Raw genomic sequence first — 22,172 nt, 5'->3', positions numbered from 1 at the left:
CTTCAAAGATGTGTAGTCCAAAAAGCTTCTCTCAATTATAGTTATGCCGACGCGTTTCAGATTCATATGGATCCATCTTCAGGGCAGGAAGCATTTTGTTACATAATGTTTGCAGGGTATGTTCAATATGCATACATGTTCTCCTAAAGGATAAGTGAATAGTGTGTTTCCGTTCAGCTATTTCAATCTGAGAATAATTTAGAAGAGCCTTCTAAAGTCTAGATGTCACTGACCTTCTATTCCTGGGCCTAGTGGCCAGATATTTTTCTTAAGTTCAACCTGTGTAATACAAAAATGGTATCACTATTTGACAACATCACTATGGAGTGTAGTAATTACTGTGGTGTATGTTCAGTGTAAGTGAAGGTAAATCCCTTACCCAGTGATAACTATTTCAGAAGGCGGACAATGTGGGTGTAGATCTGACGCACTTGCGCTGTCTGGTCTGGTCTGGTTAAGAAAAATAAATTGTTAGATGTATTAAGGGATCTCAAGACGCTAAGTCGATTGTTACATTCAGAAGCATAATACTGTCCGCTGTAGGGGCAGTAAGTACAAAGTAAAGAATAAGTACCCCCGGTGTATAACCGCAGTAGTTCTTCCTTTTTCACCTTCTTTGCTTTTAGATATGCTTTGCTAATTATGTGAACTAGATATTTCCTTTTTTGAACCTTTGTATTGCCTCTTGTGAGTATCTCAGACAGTCGGTTTCCTTTTAATTCTTAAGAACTCACCATAAGGAATGCTCCATTTTAGATTCTTCAGGTGGCCACTCTCTGCATGTAATCAAGCGTTCATACTAGTTTCTTTTCTATACATAGTACTCTGTATTTTTCCACCCACAATTTCTATTTTTATATCCAGATAGACAATACTAATACTGTCATGTTGTTCTGTTAATTGGATTTTTTGTGGATTTTTATCGATTATCGTAACCAACTGTAGCCATTCTCTCGTATTGCCTTCCCAAATAACAGATGGTCAATGTATCGACTCTGTATTATTATGCAAAACCTCATTCTCCCACATCCCCATGTATAAATTTGCAAAAGACAGGGCACATGTTGTCCCGCATGTTTACACATACTATTGTCCATTGAACATTGTGCTCCAAACAATATGTGAGCATTTCTAGTATCATTAGTGAGTGTTCTTTGTAGCTTGCTGATTTTGTTGATAAGAAATGTTGTGCCGCTTTTATTCCTGAATCATGTTCAATGCTCGTATATAATGAGACATCTAATGTCACTAGCATATACATTGGTTGGCGTGGGATGTCTTGGATATTTGTGAGTCCATTGTGTCTCAAATATAAGGTTTCAATTGGAAAAATGCGGGGCTTATTTTCAAAGTTGCTCAAGCAGGCGACTCCTTACAATCCCTTTTTAATTGCCACGTATTGACAATAATGGGTTCACTAATTCAAATCAGTTGTCGCTGGTCACTGGATTCGGACAAATATTAAGCCCATACCGTCCATATAAAATGCCAGAAAAAACACAGATGACTCTAGGACTCGGCGCCAATGGAAAAAGTTGTTTAAAAGCATAAACTATATAAATCGTAGCTATATATGAAAACAGTAGCCCTCTACTTAATTACGCGTTTCAGCTTCCACGAACCTTTGTCAAATCAGGGCCAACATTATTGCGAAATAATCCATATGACTGTTGTCCGAAATACAGTAATAGGGACAAATCCCAAAGGCAGACAGTTCTGCCGCTCCGGTTTCTCTCGCGTCGGCTGCACAATAGGTGACAACAGTCATATGGATTATTTCGCAATAATGTTGAGTTTCCTCAACTCATCCAGTACTAGATCACAGTTGGGATTTAATTTTGATTTTGGCTTGATGCCACTTTCTTCCGTTATTGTATTTACCCCTAGTAGTGCTAGGTCTCCGCTATTCCACATTAGGTCTTCATTCTCTTTCCATCCTTAATTCGATGACTCTTGTAGCTCATTCAATGTCAACACTGCATTGTTTTCATGAAACTTAATCAGTCTCAGTTTTCTGATGTACAAGTGCAGGTCAATCCATGTTTGAGTGTAATAAAACCTAGCATCTGTGCAAAAATGTAATCCCTTTGCTAATACTCCCCCCCCCCCCTTTCATTCAGTGGTCTGTCAGTTAGGTTTATTACTTGGAGATCCATATTCACTTTCCTTTCATATTCCTGCCTTCCCAAAGTGTCTGTCGTCCCTGTGATGTTGAATCTATGGTCTGGCTTCTGGCCCCTCCTCCCTCTCTGTCTTGTGATTTCTCCCTGGTGCTTTTGTTGCTCTTTGTTCCACCCTCTGGCCATTATTTTTTCCTCCTCCATGTGCAACAGCTGCATTTCGTCTGGACAATTCTATCTTTTTGGGGTGTCTGTTGTTTCACTTCCCAAATTCTACACTGATGAACTTGCTGAGTCTTCCGATGATTGGTTTTTCTTCTTTTGTTGTGTATTTTCTATTATTATGCCTCTAGTTGGTCTTGGCTCACCAACCCTTTTTGCGATCGTTTATATTCTCCCAGTTTCATAGTCCTGTTTATCTCTGAGGAATTGACATGCATTTCTTTCTTCAATTTCCTCTGTTTTTCTTTTTTTTTTTTTAAATCCATTTGTTTTTGTACCCCCTGGACCAGTTTGCCATCAACTCCTGCATACACAACTTCCTCTATTTCTTTTAGTTTTTTCAGCAATGTTTCTCTGTCTTTTTTTCTGCATATCTTACCAGTATCTCGAGAAATTTAAACTAGCAAAAATGAGTGGCCTCTCCCCATTCCTCCAACATTTCTAGATCTGGATTATCATATGCGTGCGCAGTCGTGTCTATGTAATTTTTTAGTGAGGTTTCCTCCCACCATTTATCTTTCCCTTGTTTATGTAATTTCTCCAGTCTAATCATTTTTTGTTGTATCTTATTTTGGATATTAACATTTTTGGTTTTGGCCCTATGCTCCACCACCATCTCCTTATCAAAAAGGGCCGTTGCATGCAGAGTTCTTTGTGTTTCCTTATCTGCCATATTTGAGTATCCTACTTCAATTAGAATGGTGACTTAATTCACCGTTATTGTTTAACACGGTGTGAATTGTGTTTAAATAAATGTGCCTTTTTTGCCCTGTTTGGTTTCTGCAACTTTGCTTTTGAATATAAATGATTCTCTTCCTTTTTGGATTATCCTTAAATTAATCATTCTTTTCTCTGAGTTCCTATACCATTTAGTAATACTGTTAGCCGCTTCTCATGCCTCCAATCACGAATATACCATATTCAAAACCTTGCTTAGCTCGCCTTTGGCAACGCGTCCTCCAACCAGTTTCCCATCAGCGTCTCGGTTACAAGTCACAGATTCCTTTGTTCGTGTGTCCAGGGCCCGCGGCTGCGTTTGCTTTTTCTTTTGGCTTTCAGGACACGCTAACTGCTCCTTGTTGAACACGCTCTGCTGGACACTTTGGTGCTGGTGTCTACGTTACCAAGCATGTCGCAAAATATGTTTTCACACTGATGTGGGGAAGACCTCTACACCACATTCACACTGCGGGGCTGCATTTTTCCAGGTTGTCAAAAAGTTGACACCTTCACACCATGTATCGCCATCAATAGCCTTCCTTTATTTAATTCATTAAAAGGACTTTCATGGCAGAATGATTTACGCGTTTTACCCCTACAGGCTTTTTCTGAATCACCAGAGCCATGTTCAGCCATACAATAAATACATATCTTTGAATTTAGTCCATCCTCTGTGTACCTGAAAACAAACCTCGCCCATAAAACCAGGTTGCAATCTTATAATGGTTATTTCTCTTATATATAGTTTCTGAAGCTTGTGGATATGCTTAGATCACATACTATGCATAGGCTGCATCTACTGATATTACATTTATTTGTTTTCGAAACTCGGAAAGGGATGTCGACAGGGCGTGTCACTAATACTATCCCTAGTGTGACGTCCACTGTACCCATGGTCTTTCACGCGTTGAGGTCCCTCTGATCATTTTTTTTCGCCATCATTGTCTGACGCTATAATGCAGAGTTCCTTCTTTCTTGCTAACCGCTTTATACAAGTTTTAAAAGTTTGATTTCTTTCTATCCTTTTGACGGCAGTACTACCGTAAGATCTTCGGCGATGGCTTTCAAGGATGGATGATTCATAGACTAGGACTACTTGGACCATCTCGATGAACTTTAACTGCAGCCACTTGGGCCTCAACGGGCCTCGGCCCTTCACAATAGGGAGAGTGGGAGGAGGTCATAACTTTCTTTCCTTTAGAGAGTGCCTATTTCCCTATTCTTCCTTTTTCCATCGCCGAGCTGCCACCGTCCCCTATTTCCCTATTTCCCTATTTCCCTATTGTGGAAAATGCACCCTTTAAACGTTGCCCTTCCTGTAATAGGAAGTTTCCCTGGAAGGACTCGCACAAGGCGTGTAACCTCTGGCTCCCCAGGGACCACCCTGAAAAACATTGTAAGTTTTACAAACTTTTTCGGCAGTTAACCCCTGTATTCAAACGTTTTTCTGGCCAGCCCCCTCAGACACCTATTAAAGCCTGACTTTCTCATCGTAACTACCACAAGAAAGGAGGCAGGCATGCCCTTAGCCTCTGCTGAAGCCCCTCCTGATAAGGAGAGCAAAAATATATATACACTGGGCAAGAAAGTAGCTTTCTCGGCTGCATAACAAGTAAGAATAGCTAATAACACCACTCTCTTGACGAGTTACAACTGCCATAAATGGGACGAGATACTACAACAAATCTACCAGAGCCTTTTAAAACACAGCTCCTGAAAACGGTGATAAGGGGTAAGCAGGTGGCCAACTGCATCCTAAAAAATAATCTCAACGCTGCAGATCATGCAGGCCGTATAGTAGCAGAGGGTACTCTTATTAAGCACCATGCATGGTTAAGACAATCCTGCTTTAAGCTGGAAACTCAAGCCACCCTACTCAATATGCCAATCGAACTAAATGCCTTATTTGGGAAAGCAGTCGAGAATGCACTGAAAGGTGCTAAAGAAGAGTACAACACCCTTAAGTCCCTGGGACGGCTAACTAACAAACCCTTTGTGCAAAGAGGTGCGTTTAATGCACGCTGATTTCAAGGAGATAATTCTCAACGCTCATCTAACTATAGTCAAATGTCATCTTGGGGTTCCACCAGGGGCAGTCCTCCCAGCATAATTTTCAAAGGGGATACAGAAGGTCTAGGAGTAGAGGCAGATCCTCCTTAACCAGAGGCTCCAACCCCCCCAAAGCAATGGCGACCTGCTCCATGTCCCCTGCCATGCCTCTCCAGTAGCAGGTCACATTTGTCAAGGATCACGTCAGACAAGTGGGTACTATGCACCGTATTGGGGGACTATTGTATAGAACTCTAACAGAGACCATCCAACCACCCGCCAAGATGGAGACAAACAACGCATGAAGAACAACTAATTCTCCTAGAAGAGGTCAAAGCACTGCTGGAAAAGGATGCTATATAAATCGTACCGGCAAACCAGGTAAACAAGGTTATCTATTCAACGTAATTTCTTGTGCCAAAGTATGATCATACAATGCGCCCTGTCTTAGACCTGCATCCTGAAAACCCATATGTAAAGCCAGAAAAGTTCTGCATGACCATGCTACAAGAGTAATCTCACTGCTAAAACAAGGGGACTAGATGGCATCATGGGATATGAAAGATGGATACTTTCATATTTCAATGTTCCCAGTGCACAGAAAATTCCTGCGCTTCAAAATAGCAAATCAACACTACCAGTTCAAGATGTTCCCCTTCAGCTTACCCTCAGCTCCAAGGTATTCACCAAGCTATTGGCGGTGGTGGTGGCGCACTTATCCAGAGAATCAATCCCAGTGTAACCTTATCTGGACGACTGGCTGATAACAGGGGAATGCCGTCAAATTTGCAAGCAGAATACCCAAAGAACAATCAATCTTCAGTTCCAATTGGGGTTTTCAATCAACGAGAAAAAATCAAGCCTCGTCCTAAGCCAAACCAAGCAGTTCCTTGGAGCTATCATAAAAAAAACAGAGGGGCTAGTCGTTCCCCGCCCTCCTCCCCCCAAACGAAAGAGTTCAGAACATACTGCTGCAAATACCTCATTATCTTGCTGGTCGCCAAATAACCGTACGCAAAGTAATGTGGCTGCTCGGTATGATGGCTGCATCCATTTATCTAGCTCCACATGCACAGTTGTGCATGCGCCCATTGCAGGTGCGGTTAGCAAAACAATGGTCTCGGGCAAGCGGTCAGTGGGACGATCTAGTAGTAGTTTCGCTAACCCTAGGATAGGCACTTTGTTGGTGGTCTGTTGAAGGCAAAACCCTTTCACTCAATCCTCTAGTCCAAGTGATACTTGCAACAGACACCTCACACACCTTCACCACACAGCACATGGCCTGTGGACACAGATCACAGTCCAGAACCACATCAACATTTTGAAAGTACTAGCAGTACTCGAAGCCCTACAAGCTTTTCAGCTGCATCGAACAGGCAAAATGGTGCAAGTCCTTACAGACAGCACCACTGCCATGTTTTACATAACAAGGCAGGGAGGGACACACTCTCCAAGTCTGTCCATGCTATCCCAAAAAAGTTGGAAGTGGGCACTCAAGCGGAACATGTTCCTAGTGTCCAATCACGTTCCAGGGAACTCCATGCTCTGGCAGACACTCTAAGCAGAAATCCTGTACCCGAGGAACAGGAGTAGGAACTCAACAGAGGAATTCTAGACAAAAAATCTTCTCCCTCTGGGGTTATCCTCCTTTAGACTTATTCGCCACAAACCTCAACATACAATGCCCAGACTTTGCATCCAGGTTTCCCCAACCCAGATCCAAGGGGAAAGCCCAGTGGATGAGCTGGTCAGCGAAATTTGCTCACGCTTTTCCACCAACACCACTCCTGAGCAAGATAGTGCACAAGATGCACCAGGGAAAAGCTACTCTAATCCTGGTTGTTCCTATTTGGGTGAGACAACCTTGTTTTCCACATCTGCTCGAACTGGCGATGTGTGAACCAGTCGAACTCCTATGCCCCTACAACATGCTATACCAGCAGGGGGCAGACAATACTCCACCCACATCCTCAGTCTATGAACTTGATAGCCTGGCTTCTGAAGTCATAGAGTTTGGACACTTAAACCTCAAAGGTGTAAGGTTTGCATGCTTCGATGAGGATATCCAAACACCAGGCACTGCTACTTCAACAAATGGCAAAGATTTGTAATATGGTGCCGATCAAAAGATGTAAACCCTATTGAATGTACCCCATCGCACATTCTTCACTACATGTTACACTTACTTGAGTCTGGCCTAGTATTTAACTCCATCAAGGTTCACCTAGCGGCTCTGTCCGCGTACACCACTTCACAAAATAAGGTGTCCTGCTGGAATGTCCCTGTTAAGGCTTTCATGGAGAGAGTAAATATACTTTACCCCCCATTTCCAACCCGGCTCCAGGTTGGGATCTTAATTTTGTACCCTCAAAGCTCATGGGTCCACCCTTTGAGCCTATGCACAAATCCACCTAACATGCCGCTTCCCTAGTAGCCATCACCTCAATAAGACTGGTTAGTGAGCTATAAGCATTGTCAGTGCAAGACCCTTTCTTTGTTATCCACAAGTACTGGTACTTCGAACACACCCTAGGTTTTCACCTAAAATTCATATCCAAGTTCCATGTTAACCAATCCATTAAACTACCTGCTTTGTATCAAAATTCATCCAACTCAGCTGAGAAACCTCCATACACTGGATGTAAGAAGGGCAGTTTTGTACTATGTAAACAAAACCGCTAAGAAAAACAGATGAACTGTTTGTCTCCATTGCACCTGGCAGAAAGGGTGATCACATTTCAAAGAATGCCATCTCCAGATGGATAGTGAAATGCATACAGCTCTGCTACTCCCTATCAAAGAAAACTCTGCCTTTCACACCAAGAGCTCACTCTACTATAGGAACAGGAGCTACTTTGGCATTTGTTGCAGACGTCTCGCTGGACGCCATTTGCAAAGCAACTACATGGAGTTCATACATACCTTTACTCGGTATTACTTCGTTGACGCATATTCTAAAGCAGATTGACAGGTGGGACAAGCGGTGCTAAAACATCAATTTGCTGCCTTACCTTCACACAACCAACCTCCTTCTCCAGATACTGCTTGCTAGTCTATGCATAGCATGTGATCTAAGCAGATTCCCAAGTCTCAGAAGGGATACATTACTCACCTTAATCGTATTCCTGATGCTTGTATCTGCTTGGATTCATGCGCCCACCCTTTCTCACCTCTTAGAGTAAAAGGTGCATAGATGTTTTTCTGGCTTTATCGCTTCTCATCTGCTTTATTACATCTATACACACGCTACACTTCATGCTACCTCATGTCAAAAACAAAACGATGTGAGGGACCTCGATGCGTGAAGGGCCCTGGGTACAGTGGATGTCATACGAGAGATAGTATTACTAACACGCCCTGTCGACGTCCTTTTTCGATTTTCGAAAAACAAATAATGTAATACTCTGCGATTACCACTAGATGGTGGCCTTTGCATAACATGTGAATCTAAGCGGACACAAGCATCAGAAATACGATTACGGGGAGTAATGTATCCCCTATGTGCAATATGCTCAATGTAATTTATGTCTCTATCTGATTTGTTTGTACATAACATTACAGCATTTCAAACATTTGTCATTCGATGTTTATCGTGTTCTAACATTTATTTATTTTTTAAACATCTTTTTATTAGCATGTCAACAAATACAACTTATTACAATATAAAACAAGGGTTTTAAGTTTTTCGTAGAAACATAAACACTTCAATAAGCATATAATAGAAGCATACGTTACAATCCAAACGCAACCCCCTTAAACATACTAACCATTTTTAGTATATGCAAACAATAATATTTTATAAAAAAATATAACCATCATTCCTATCACATACTTAATGCATTTTCCACTTGCAGCACGAATGGTTTGTTCCCACCATTTCGATCTTAGCCCATTTTACTGATCATCGGGAGTGTCCTACCACCACTATATCAGAAGATTTCCTATTCACTGTCTTCTGGTAGTCTAGCTGTCACAGGGATTTGAATGCAATAATTGGGGGCTTATGTTGCTCTCCTAACAGACCTGGACCTCAAAAACTTCTGCTAGGTCCCAATTGCTAGCATGGATTAGGACTTAGTCGATCAGGGATGAGTCATCATGATCGCAGAAGATTTTCTTTGCTGGTTGATCAGAGGCTAAGCGCCTGTCGCAGGCCCTCGGGTTCAAAACGTAGTTAACATCTGTGCTCTCTCCTAGGATTATCTGTTACAAGAGAAGGGATCTCCCAAACTCGATATTGTTCATTGCATTTCTCTTCCCATTCTTTCAGGAGCTTGAATTGCAGATTAAAGTCTGCTTGACCAAAACATGCAGTTCTTTGCAGCAATGATTTTCTCAACGCTGGATTATCTCATGCATTAGGGTTTGCTATATTGAACATGTGCCATATATTTTTTTTGTATTGCTCAATACTGAGTTTCTTTTCTGTTTGCTGAAATTTACATGTGTGGAGCAAGACCATGGATATTGGGTTTTCCTTCATCTCAATATATGATGGTTAATATCGATCTTGTATTGGTATTAATGGAGTTCAGAATATGTTTAGTGATGGTCATGAATACTTTTTTAAAATTATTTTTAAATTTATTTTTTTAACAATCGCACCATTAAGGTACTTGTATGCTTTCAATGAAAAACCTGTAGGATAGAATTATTTTGTTGTTGCAGCTCTCCCATCTGTTTCAGAGAGACCCGCAGGGTATCTGCTGGCTGATTTGTGTGACATATATTTGTAGTGAGATTCGCTCTTTTCGACTAAGCATAACTTATTTTGTTTTGGGGCACAGGTTAGTCCTTAAGGCTACCAGCACTTGGGATCCCACATTAATGTCTATGTGTAGCACTACTACCTCAATTTTTGAATAGTAGTGCCAGTGAACATTGTGCCACATTTCTTTTTATTATTAGAAGATTTTTCTTTTCTCTGTTTATCCAAAATAGCTTGGTGGCAATGGTACTTTATTTGTACACTTTTTGGATGCACATCTGTGCACCTTTACTTTTTTACTGCATGGTACCCATTTGTCCAGTGTAGTGCCCAAAATGGTTAACCCTGTTGTTTACACCCTGACATTTTGAATCATTGTGTTTGTTGGGCAAGTTCCTAGCAGGCAGGGCTAGAAAATGGCCCCTGCATGGTCATCCTCTTCACTGTCTCTGACCAGAACCCAGGAGGTAGCCTTTGTGTGGTGGAAACCTGGGAAGTGTGCTCTAGATGCCCTAATCCACCTACAAGCCAGAGTGAGGTCATGACTATGTCTTTGCTAGTTCTACATGATTGGAAAGGCACATAGAGTTTGAATGTTGCGGGTCCCTTGACATGCCATCCCCAGCCCAGGTATCTGTATCTCAGGAGGGGATCCGGTGCAATCCAGGAGGCAGGCCACTGGAACGGAGGATCCTAAGCATGAGCAGTCGCAGAGAACACCTAGAATGCACCCAAGATAAATGATGTAACCTTCACATAGTTATTCACCTAATTAAAGCACCTTAAGTTAAAACCAAGAAATAGAATTATTTTTTAAATGACTGATCGCAGGCATTGAGCGCACATGTGTGAGGGGTCACCCAGTTAATCCATGTACATTTTTTGCAGACGGTAGGTGTTGGGGTCCCACTTACCCCACCCAACCCCCCATCAGATGCTGACCGTGTCAAATTTTTCTGAAAGAAAATATCTTTAACATAGACACATAGATTGGCGCCGTACCCCCTGGCAACCAACACCAACCCATATTTACCCATTACTAACTTGCTGAGCAATCATGTTAAGAAACTTTGACTTTGTGGCTCTGCTGCTTGTTGGAGCTAAAGTGCTCCTCCTTCATTGTTCACCGCCTCCTGATGCGTCCCAAAGACTTTATTCGTTCTTTGTTGCACAGGGATCTGGGACATCTGAATGTATGGGACTAACCCAACCTACCACTTTTTAGCATGCCATTTTTGTGTATGGGGAGGTCAGTCCCTATACCCCAGTTCTATCTCCCCACCCTGCTTCATTCTCCTGCCTAGAAACCCTTGTGTACAGGTGCGTTATAAATGCCGTATATCATATCCTACCAACACATCTCTCTCTAACCCCCAAATTCTACCATGGTAAAATGCAGTTAGATGTCCCACTGACCCAATGAGGTCAGTCGGCTGTGGCGAGATGGCCAAATGCCATTGCATAGTTTAGGTCTTGCTTGATTGTGGTGCTGCAACAGAGGTACTTCATTTTCATAAGCTTAAAGTCCCAGCTGGTGGTCCAGGATCCAGGCAGTCAGTCTGGGACCAAAACCACTAGAACCAAGCCACCTCCTGAACCTAGTTGTCAGAAGCAGTCAATCTAAACCTATAACCCCTGGATCCCCACCAACATGTTAATCAATGTGGGACCAGTCCATAGTGGCTCTGACTTACTTGGATTCCTTGGTCGTTTTAGTTTGGGTTCAAGGCACTCTGCTGCATACCCGTTTTCTGTTACCACCTGTTCCCTGAATGAAATGAGAAGGGTACACTGTAGCTACTCTTCCCTTACCTTTGGTGGTGGAAACCGCATATAAGAATCGTGTCTAGGGTCCCCTAAGCATGTCATCTTCATAGCTGCCTCCTTCTTCCACAGGAAACCAGTAAGTATTCTTACAAACTGTCACTATATTGCCACACTTGACTATTGTGTTGAGCCACATTGAATCCTACAGTAGACCTTTGGTATTTTTTTCTAAACTCCCCCTAAGTATCCAACACAGGATCCCTACCTTGAACTCTTGTTGAACATTGGTTCTTCTGATAGGGCTAAACTCTCTTGCGCTTATTTTTAAGTGATGTGTCTAATTTTATGTGCCTGCTAATGCACAAGCAAATTATGTTGTAATATGACAGTGTATTATTGTGTGGTTAGTGCCCCAGTAGGACACCTATACTGTGCTGTGTATAGCTGTACTTTTTACTTGCCTTGTAATATTAAGTACCAAATTCATGTGTTGTTTAATAAAGTATATTTTGTATTCTTAAGTGTCGACAATCTATTGCTTGAAATCTATTGTGCATGTTAACTGTACTTAAACCAGTCTCCTGATCTCCTTATTCTATGCCTTACTGCTAAGTCACTCAAACAACAAGAGTTTGGTTAGACCTTTTGTAAACGTTTTAGGTCCACTGAGGTGGACGTCGCAGACACCTTTATAGTAGTGGTTCTGAATATCCTTCTAACAGTTTCACAAGTCAAAGGATGCCTTGACATATTCTCACATATCTTCCCCCTGTGCGCCATTTTGGCCTCATCACAAGACCAATTTATGAATTTTGCTAGTCTGTCCATTAAATCAATGCTGCTATATCCATTCTTGGTCCAGATTAAGATTGTACATACTTTGACAGAAACACCTCTTAAACGTGAATTAGTGATTTCGATTCCTGAGGCCGGCCATATCAGCTGTAGTAATGCAGTGGCATTAAAACAACGCGCAAAGTGTAAGGTAGGCAATGCCTTCCAGTTCATATAATTAAGCAATAAACCCAGAGAGGCGGGGGCATGACAATGTCAGGTAATGTCTCCACCCAGAGGGGCGTATTGCTATTAGAAATATGGCATGTCATAACCGGATACTACTTTTAAAGTTGAGAAACCGTGTGTTTACTGTTTCTCAACTTAACAAAAACTACAGTCAAGATGGCTGCCATGGACTAGGGAGAAGAGAACTACAAGTAGTCTCTCCTCCCTTTCCATGGCAGCTATTGCTGCAACAGGGATGCAACGGGAACAATGTTCCTGGCAAGGGACAAGCGAGCAGCACTTAAGTGGGTTGAGGGTGAATGAGGGATCATGAAATTAGGGTGGGAGTAGGGGGGGTGCAGAGTGAGCGGTGCGTACTTACCTGCTGTCTCGGCCGGGAAGAGGGCGGCCTCCCGCTTCTGGGAAGACCCGGCACAGGAGCATTACCAGCTTCCTGATTTGCTGGGAGGCTACCTCCACTGCCACCCTCCCCTCCACTCTCCCACACCCCCCCCCGTGGCGCTAATAACTCATAATAACTATCACTAGTGAGTGTTGTGTTTGCCAGTCAGCTGCTAATGCAGCCCCTTGCTTACCACTATAAGCAAACTAGTATTGTACCATCGTATACTATACCCATTTACTTTGATGATAAAAGTAGCAAATATTGTGTACTTGTTGCTGAACTTATTTGACCTGATTTCAGTTTAGCACTTTGCTTGAAATGACCAGTGATGGGTGGAAGCATTTGATAAAATCTTTATTTAAACCAAAATACCCTGAATACATATTTTATTTATTTGGCACTCACCTTCTATTATGAGTCAGGAGAGAAGTTGATGATTGCCCCCACACCCCTCCAAACAATTCTTGGGACCGAAAATCGGGCTTCAGTGTTGCCTTTTTCTTGGACTGGTCCATCTAGTAATTGTGATTTCACTTTAAGTTCTACTTGTCTGTGAATGTATCTTGTTATAGTCCATCATCTCTTTCCGGAAAGATAACAATCTAATCTGGTTTATAAATGCTTTGTTCTACCGTGGTTGGTTCGTGATTCACCTTTTGATCTTACTGAAGTGGACTATGTAGGAGCTCTGCAAACTTTGGCTCTCCCGAAGTTTCGGACTATAATTCCCATCGGATCTAGTCAGCATAGTTGAGGGTGAGGTATCGTGGGAATGGGAGCCATAGTACACACATCACGAGAGTATCCACCTCCACCCGTGGTTTCAGGCCCTGCTCTTCCTATTCCTTGCTAGAAGACCAGTTTGAGATCTATTTTTGGGATCTATTTTGCAGGTTGAAATTTTCATCAATCAATGTCATACCATTTGTTTCCTTAAAATAATTTTAGATCAGCAATACAGATAGGACCGCCTGTCTACTTTTACGTTTAAGTACAATGTGGATTTAATGACCGATGAATACCAGACTTGGCTTTCAGAAATTAAGGTTTCTCAAATCCTTTTATTGCACATTGCCTCAGGTGTTCGCTAAATCTTGTTCCGTGTTATGATGATCATTATTTCAACTTGCATTGTTCACATATATCTGATCACTTGTTTTGAAAATGCGCATAATCGTGATTTCAGTCTTTGGTCTAGATTCACACAATGCATGGCAAATATTTTCTTTGCATTGTGAGTTAATGCATCTCATCTGCTCACTTTTGGTGCACAGATCGTCAACAGCCTTTTCTCTTTGTGCCGCCGTCTGAAATCTCAGAATAATAGCTATTCATTTGTTTTATGTTGTCTAATGAAAACATCCCATCTTCATCTCTAAATAACGTGCTTTAACTCTCATTGTAAAACTGTACATATTCCAGGGTTTTGTTTTTACTTGTCATTCTCTGGCACCAGAACATGTGTTGGATCTTGCCATTGTTCACGTGTTTTGGAATACCAAAGCCAATATTTGTATAAATGGATTTTAAAATAAAAGAACAGCAAAATAAAGCAACAACAAAAGAAAAAAACCTTCCTGTCTCCAAAAAAGCAAACCATGAGCGTGTGCACAAAATGTATCTTCACATTGTATGTCCATACTGTTTGTCGATCTGTTAGTATGGGTTGCCAGAGTGTGACCACTTACATATTTGGGGCATGCCTAAAGTGCCTGCAGAACCATTGATTCCATGCTATCCTAAATAATGTGTTGTAGCACAGCAAGTAACACCAAAAGTTTTAAATATTTTCTTAAAGTATTATTGCAAATGTTGGGGATTGTATCTGTGTCATGGAATAATGCAGTAAAGAGGGTACATTCTCTGTGAGAACAATTGTTCCATTTAAGTCCCTCGTAGTGAGTGTTATGCTCTGGTTTTGTTTACCCCTCTATTGGTGAAATTGCCTGATCCATAGGGATGCACATATTTCATCTCTAGCCGTTTTTGTAAATGGGTAACCTTTAGACCCTAAAGTTGCCTTGGTCTGCATATGATTTTCTGTTATTACAAACCTTTTTCATTGCCCATCCACCCTGCAGAGACCATTGCTCGAGTAATCGATAAATTTGATGAAGGAAGAGATGAAGATGATGCTGCCATTCTGGGAAGTCTCCGAAAGCGAGCATCTGCTTTCATGTTGGACTCTGACAAGCGATACCTGGGGAAAGCAACATCACGCAAAGCCTTGAGAGAGGAGTCTGGGGAGCAGCCCTTATCTGAAGACTCTGGTAAGAGTGCTTAAGTTCTCAGGCCAATTTCTAGAGAAATCTCATGTGCAGCTTGGTTGTTTCCAGAAGATATCTTTTTACTTTTTGTCAGTTGTGTTTTAGGGGTTCTTATCTCTTGTTTTTCCTAGCCAGTAGACAATTGGTATCTACTAGGTTTTGTTTTAGGTACATTACTAAAGTTTGACCTGTAATCATCTGATTGCGACGTGTAGGGTCAGAATAACATTTTCTCCTCTGGAATAAGATTAGGCATGGATCCACATTTATTTGTTGTCTTTTTAAGGTAAGCAGTCTCTTATATAGTGCCCTTCGGTCAATAATGGTGGCTTAGCTGCTTCTAGGCTTAGAAGATAGGAGGGTGGGGAAAGGTGTTTGTGCAATATAAGGCAAGGCAGATGCAGAAACCTCTTAGGTTGATTAGTGCAAGTCGGAGGTTGATTAGTGCAAGTCGGAAGTATCTGTGTACCCCTGAGAATACTGTTTTGTGGGGTAGTGGATACCCTCGGCCAGCTTAGCCAGACGAGCAGTCCCCTGGTTGCAGAAGCAACAATTGATATGATGATGGTGGGGTTCCTGATAGAAGAAGGCGAGGGTAGGTGTTTGGTTTAGTGTATTAGACCTTGTGTGTCATCTGATGGTGAGTAATGTGTACGGTTTCATGACTTTAATAGTGAAATGTTAATTACGGATGAGGATGGTGGGGCAATGTCCCAATTGCTTCCTCTCCCTTGGTTTTAAAGACTGTTGGAGAGATTGAGGTCTGGTGCATCATCTTGTCGTATTCAGGTCTGTCCCTTTACAGGCGTTGGAGTGGTCTTCGATATCGGCTGCATGAGCGCGTGGCGAAGTAATAAGTTAGTATTTCAGTTTGAAGAGACACATTTGTGAAGTAACTAGATGATCAGTTTTAGTGCCTTTTTATTTAAAGTGAGGAGGGGGCAATAATGTGTTTCTCTCAACATGAGGAAATGCAAAGTGTGGGAGGACCCAGGTAGTCTTTTTGTTTAGCTCTTGGTTTGTTGCTGTTTTGCCAGTTCCTTTAGCTGATGAGCCATGTGTTGAGCTGTCTCCTGAAAGTCAGGTTGGTTCTCTTCCAGGAAAAGATGTTTTGGTAGGGTGCTTCAGAGTTTGGTTGCTAGAACTGTAAAATAATATTTTCTTGGGCATTTCCTTTTCAAGGTGGTAACTTTGACTGATTTGGTGTTACTGGATCTTAGTGTCAAGGAGGGCATATAGTACTCTAACTTGGGCCCCTTCCATGGTAGGTGCAATGGGCGAGGCAATGGATTTTCAACTGTATTTTTGTCTTGAGGGGGAGCCAGTGGAGGGCATGTAGTGTTGGTGTGATATGTTCCAGCATTTGTAGGAGAAGTCTGGCTTCTTTATTTTGGGAACTTTGTGGTTTTTCCTAAGGGTATTCCGAGAGTCTGAGATGGAGGTTGTTTGCATAGTCCAGTCTAGTTGGCACTAATGCTAACACACAACCGTAGCTCTGTGTGTGAACGTTAAGTAAGTTATGATTAGGGCTCCCAGTTTTCAGTTGTGACTGATTTTCGCACATAAATTCAGATGCCAGCAAAACGGAGATCCTTCCAATTGGGACCCCTGCTCTCGACTTCTTCCCTTCACTCTGGCATTCCTGCATGGGCTCTCCCCCTGCTCCTTCTTCTGAAGCCAGAAACTTTGGTGTCATCTTTCGACTCCTCTCTCACACTCAGGACATTGCCAAGAAGCTCACTCTCAGCTCTTCCTTCTCAAAGGAATTCTACATTTTCTCACCTTCCCCCAGTAGCTCAATGTTACCCTAGCCCTCGTTCTCTAGGCTTGACTATTGCAACAGCCTCCTCCTGACTCTACCTTCTTCTACTCTGCGACCTCTCCAGCTAATCCAGAATAGGGCAGCGAGACTTATCTTTGGCCTCAAGCCCAGGGACTGCATCTCTCCTGCCCTACAAAGTCTTTACTGGCTCCTGGTTGCTTCACGGATTAAATTCAAATCCATCTGTATCATCCACAAGACTGTCTGGGGCCGGGGACCACACTGTCTGCAACTCTTACTAAATGTTCCCCCTCTAGACCTCTGCGCTCCTCTGGCACCAACTCTTTGTGTGTAAAGCGTTTCTCTAAACAGAGGGCAGGAGGTTGATCACTTTCCTCAGCTGTCACCCTTCTTTGGAACAGCCTCCCTCTTCATCTTGAGCAGGACTTTCTTAAATTCCAGAAGCTCCTCAAGACTTTCCTCTTTACCTCCTTCTGCCCCACCCCCACTCCTCTGCTAATCTCAGTTGCTTGTCTGATGTCTAGGGCCCTTATGCAACCTCTAGGCCCTGACCTCCTCGGCACACCCGAAACCCTGGAGCCTCGCACACTTACCATACATTGCACTTAACCTGTTGATCACCCATGAGCACCCCAGCACCTATTGAGATAGGTGAGTGGGCACAGAGGTCGCCTTGATAGTTGTTTAATGTATTTTAATTATTTCTGTTAGTTCATGTATCTGAGTGGGGTGCAAACCCAATGTGAAGCATCTCTGTGATGGGCACAAAAATCATTAGACGAAAGAAAGAACCTAGGCTTGTCAGCCTTCGGTTTGGGCTGCACACCCTAAATTCCACTTAGTGGTTTCTATTAGTTATAATCATGTAGACTGATAGTACAAATCCAGGTAGTTCGAAATAAATCAGTTTTATTCACTGGTTATAGTAGTCTTCAAAGGAAACCTCTATATAATTTTTAATTATAAGCAGATGCATCAATGGTCAATGCATTTCAGACTCATTAAGTCCTTTAATCAGGGCGTGTATTGTCATCTTAGTTAATTCAAAAGTAATAACCTCATTTTCCACAATGTATAGTGTGTGTCAAAAGTAAGAACAAAAATTGTTGCAACATACGATAATATATAAATGAGTGCATTAACATAATTAGATCATGGTACCATGTATAACGGGCCACAAGGCGTTTGACAAACAAACAACAAAATAACATGAGAGAAGAGAAAAGGAAAAAAGAAATAATGCATATGTATAGCATAGGTAAACAAGATTATTTTGCACTGTTCATATTGGATCTATTGCGTTACCCATGTGCTCTTCCATTGTTGGTTATTTAGATGCATGACATTTACTACCTGCTCGAGTAAGTCGAGCAGTTGTGAATGTAAACAGTAAATTCACACTGGATAGAAAGCCATGTAGCACTGTCCCATATCTTCTAATAAGTGTCATGCCTCTGACCTGCATGTGCACTCGATCTTCTGGTAGCGAGGGATTCTAAATGCAAAGAGAATAATAATTGTTTGTTCTGCTAGCTGACTTGATATTGTGTCTTGCAGTCTTCAATAATGCTCTTAGCAAGTAAGATTACACTTACTTACCATAGTGGTAGTAAACTGGGTCCTCAATACTGTTCGAGTCCTAGGGGCGTACGGGCGTGTGCAAGTTAGCTGTTAAGAATCAACATGGCGTTCCCTTGGTAACGGTCGAACGCTTCTGATACGAAGGCAGCCATCTTGGAATTACTTTGTGATCTATGTTAGCTATTCTGTGCCATAGTGTACAATTAAAGGAAGTGTTTCTCTTTAACAGTGTGGTTAACATTCTATGATCGTTAAACACAGTAGTGTCATAGTTTCGAAATCTCTTTGGTTTGTGGTGAAGAATGTCATTTTTACTCCTCACGTGCATGTACATGGAACGTTGCTAAGTGATCTACTCAGTGACTATTAAGGGAGTCTAAGGTAGTGCACGCTAAATGCACTGAATCAGACGTTACCCAACTACTTGGGTTTCCACCTTTAATTTGGGTAATCGAAACAAACTGTGGATGATATGGAGAGCCTTCGGTATTCCAACATGTTTCTTGCGGCTAACAATCAAAATAAATAAAGTTCTATGGGCCTGATTGAAGTACGCAGAGCAGGGTTTATATACAAATTCTTTACCTGTCACACGGGCTTAAGGCAAGGATGCATTCTTGCACCTTTCCTTATCAATCTTTTGTGAAAGCCCTGAATAATCTTAATAATGTGATGCTCCTAGGTTAGAAACTAGACACATATTTGATATATTTTATTTATATCCCGCTCGTACACAGGTGTTTCAGAGCGCGACCAGACGAATGGAGGGGAGCAGGGGAGAAGCAAAAACAACGATCGTACTAGGCCCAGTGACGTTCAGAATGCGCAAGTGCATGGGGAAGGGTAAAAGGGGGAAAGTGCAGAGCATAGGAGAGAACAAAATAAATAGTAAGTAAATAAATAATTAAATAGGGTGTTAACGGTGGTAGTGCAGCCTGTAGGAGACAAAGGTGCTAGGTTAGTCAGATAGGCTGTATCTGATAAGTGCCGAAGAAAGGTGAGTGCGGAACTGTATGGGTACAGATACAGGCCCCAGTGCAAGCAGTGGCCCGGAGGCAGTGCGGGAGGATGGCAGGGTGAGCAGGTACCTGGGCCCGAAGGACAGAGGGTGACCAGGTGCACAGTGCCGAGGGAGAAGGCAGATCAGCAGGGGAGAAGCAGGGCAAAGGCAGAAGCGAAGGGGAAGGTCTTGAGGAGCTTCCGGAACCGTAGATGGTTCTCCTCAGGTTTCAAGGTGGCAGGGGGGCAGGTCCAAAGGGAGGCCCCAGCGGAAAAATAACTATTTACGTTGGCATATACAGTGGGGGTGCTTGGGAGGCTTGCGGGGTGTGTGTGTCTCTTTTCTGCCTCCAAGATCAATTCTTGTTAAAGCAAAACGATTGTTCTGGGTGTGATCTGAGGATACTTTGCAAAAAGAAGCTGGGGTGCCAGAAATACATGAAATAAAGTCCATAAACGTTAACTCTATGAACTGCTAGTTAGGTACTGTAAACAAAAATGGCGTGGTTGTCATTTGACTTATTACTCTTGCCATCTATGATGCTGGATAATCAGATGGTGCCCCAAATGCATTTCATTCCTCCTTATTACCCTTCCAACAGAGTGCTCAGATTCCTGTGCACCAAGAATGAAGTCTTAAACTAAATTACACTACTTGGCTGGCTCCAGTACTATTATGGCTGCCTATTTAGAGAAATAAATCGACAATATGTTGCACAGCATAAAATAAAAGAGGTGAGGAAATTCAATATTACCCAACAATATTATTATATCAGGAGAAGTGTCTCCGTGAGATATTCACATTCATGCACTGCTCCACCTGAAAACAGTTGTATGGTTAAAACCGTAATTTCGAGGGGGATTGGGTCCTCCGACGTATTCCATATCTATGACAGTAATCACCACACCTGTGCTCCTTCGGAAAATCTTTCTGTGTCCTGCGTCGATGAGGTCGATACGCTATCCTCGAGGGCCTCCGTCGAGCCGACGTCACTGGATGTTATAAGTAGGACGCACGACGCCCGTAGCCTCAGTTCTGTTTTTTCCGCGAACGTGTTCGCTTCAGAGATCTCTGCACGCCTCGATTCTACTGAATCCTGTTCTTTTGGTTCTTCGAACCTGTTTCTTCATTGCTATCAAATATGATGTCTTCGGCTTCTTCCACCCCGCAGTCCAGGTTTAAGAAGTGTCGGGTGTGCGGGTCCAAGATTTCCCTGACGGATACGCACGACCCTCGCCTCTGGTGCCTCGGGGAGGACCATGATACGGACGACTGTGTCGACTGTCAATCGCTCACTTCAAAGGCCTTGCTGGAGCGTAAGAAGAAGCTGTTGGTCGGTAAGGTGGCCAAGCCCCGGAAGTCGCGTTCCACTGGTCTTTCGACGGACGATTCGACGGACGATTCGAGGGGCGACTCTCCGCATCATCGCCATTGTCGTGATTCTGGGGGTTCTCGGTCTGGGAGTCGGTCCCGCCATTCCTCTGCCTCTTCGAGGCACTCCAGGAAGTGCCGTCACAGGTCGCCTTCCCCGTCCTCTTCCGAGGACTCCGCCCGTCGGCAGGTAGCTTGTCTCAACAAGCATTCCACTCCTGAGGAATGGGATTCGTTCCGAAAGGAGATGTTAGCGATTTTTCAATCGCAGGGCTCCGGTCCGGCCGCGCCGTCTGAGGACGCCGGTCAAGGCCGCGTTAGAGACACCGCTCATCCGCCTTCGGGCTCGAGCAGTCGTCTCAACCACTGGGCGCCTTCGAGGTCCCGGTCAGACAAGGATGGTCGCTCTAGGCATGCCCGTTCCAGGTCCCGGTCCTCGATGCCATCGAGGCCGCAAGACTGTGAAGTCTTCGAAGAAGACATCGATGCCGGCGCCGCTGAGGTCGTCGACGGACTCTCTCGAGGCCCCGCCTCCGAGGAAGTCGTCGGCGCCCAGGCTGTCGAGAGACAAGCTCGGGTCTCTGCCCTCGAGGCCTGTGTCGACGCCCGTGTCGACGCCCTCAATGCCTTTCGAGGGAGCCTTGTCGGTGGTACCCTGTGGCACGGTGGCACCCCCCAGAAAGGCGATGGCTAAGGCTAAACATGTCTTTGTGCCTTTTCCTGTACCCTCTTTCCAGCCTCTGGATTATATTTCTGAGGTGGATGAGGGGTCTGAGGAAGGTGAGGTTCCTGCATTGGTTCCTGATGACATTGTTTCTGGTCACAGTCAACTTGAGGAACTTCGTCAGCCGCTGCATGACGCCAGTGGTCTAGACACCTCTCCGGAGGTGGAGTTTGGTAGGCCGGAGCCTGGCACGCATGCCGAATCTTCATATCGGCGCCTCATGTCGAGGGTCACTGAACACCTGGGTTGGTCTGCCCCCCCCCCCCTGGGGATTTTCAGCAGGATGACCTGACTGATATCTTGGACCACAGTCCTCCAACTGACCCGGTGCTGCCATTCCATATGGCCTTGCAGAGAAGGGTGTCTGCGGCTTGGACTTCTCCGGAGAGTATCCCGGCAGCGAGCAAGTCCTTGCCGAAGAAATAACGCCCAGCCAGGGCAACCCCTGCTAC

The 22,172-nt window shown here is 43.4% G+C and overlaps 1 protein-coding gene across 1 annotated transcript in view; it reads left to right on the top strand.

Annotated features, from left to right (window-relative positions):
• AATF (apoptosis antagonizing transcription factor) overlaps nt 1-22,172 on the top strand; it is an 813,649-nt gene that overhangs the window by 175,288 nt on the left and 616,189 nt on the right. Inside the window, exon 2 of the mRNA XM_069614687.1 lies at nt 15,076-15,264. Coding sequence (XP_069470788.1) covers nt 15,076-15,264 — 189 coding nt within the window. The remainder of the gene's footprint in view (nt 1-15,075; nt 15,265-22,172) is intronic.

Source organism: Ambystoma mexicanum, chromosome 9 (genome assembly GCF_040938575.1).
Source record: "Ambystoma mexicanum isolate Mex_15411 chromosome 9, UKY_AmexF1_1, whole genome shotgun sequence".
NCBI classification, from domain to species: Eukaryota; Metazoa; Chordata; class Amphibia; order Caudata; family Ambystomatidae; genus Ambystoma; species Ambystoma mexicanum.
This window is presented reverse-complemented; position numbering and strand designations above follow the sequence as displayed.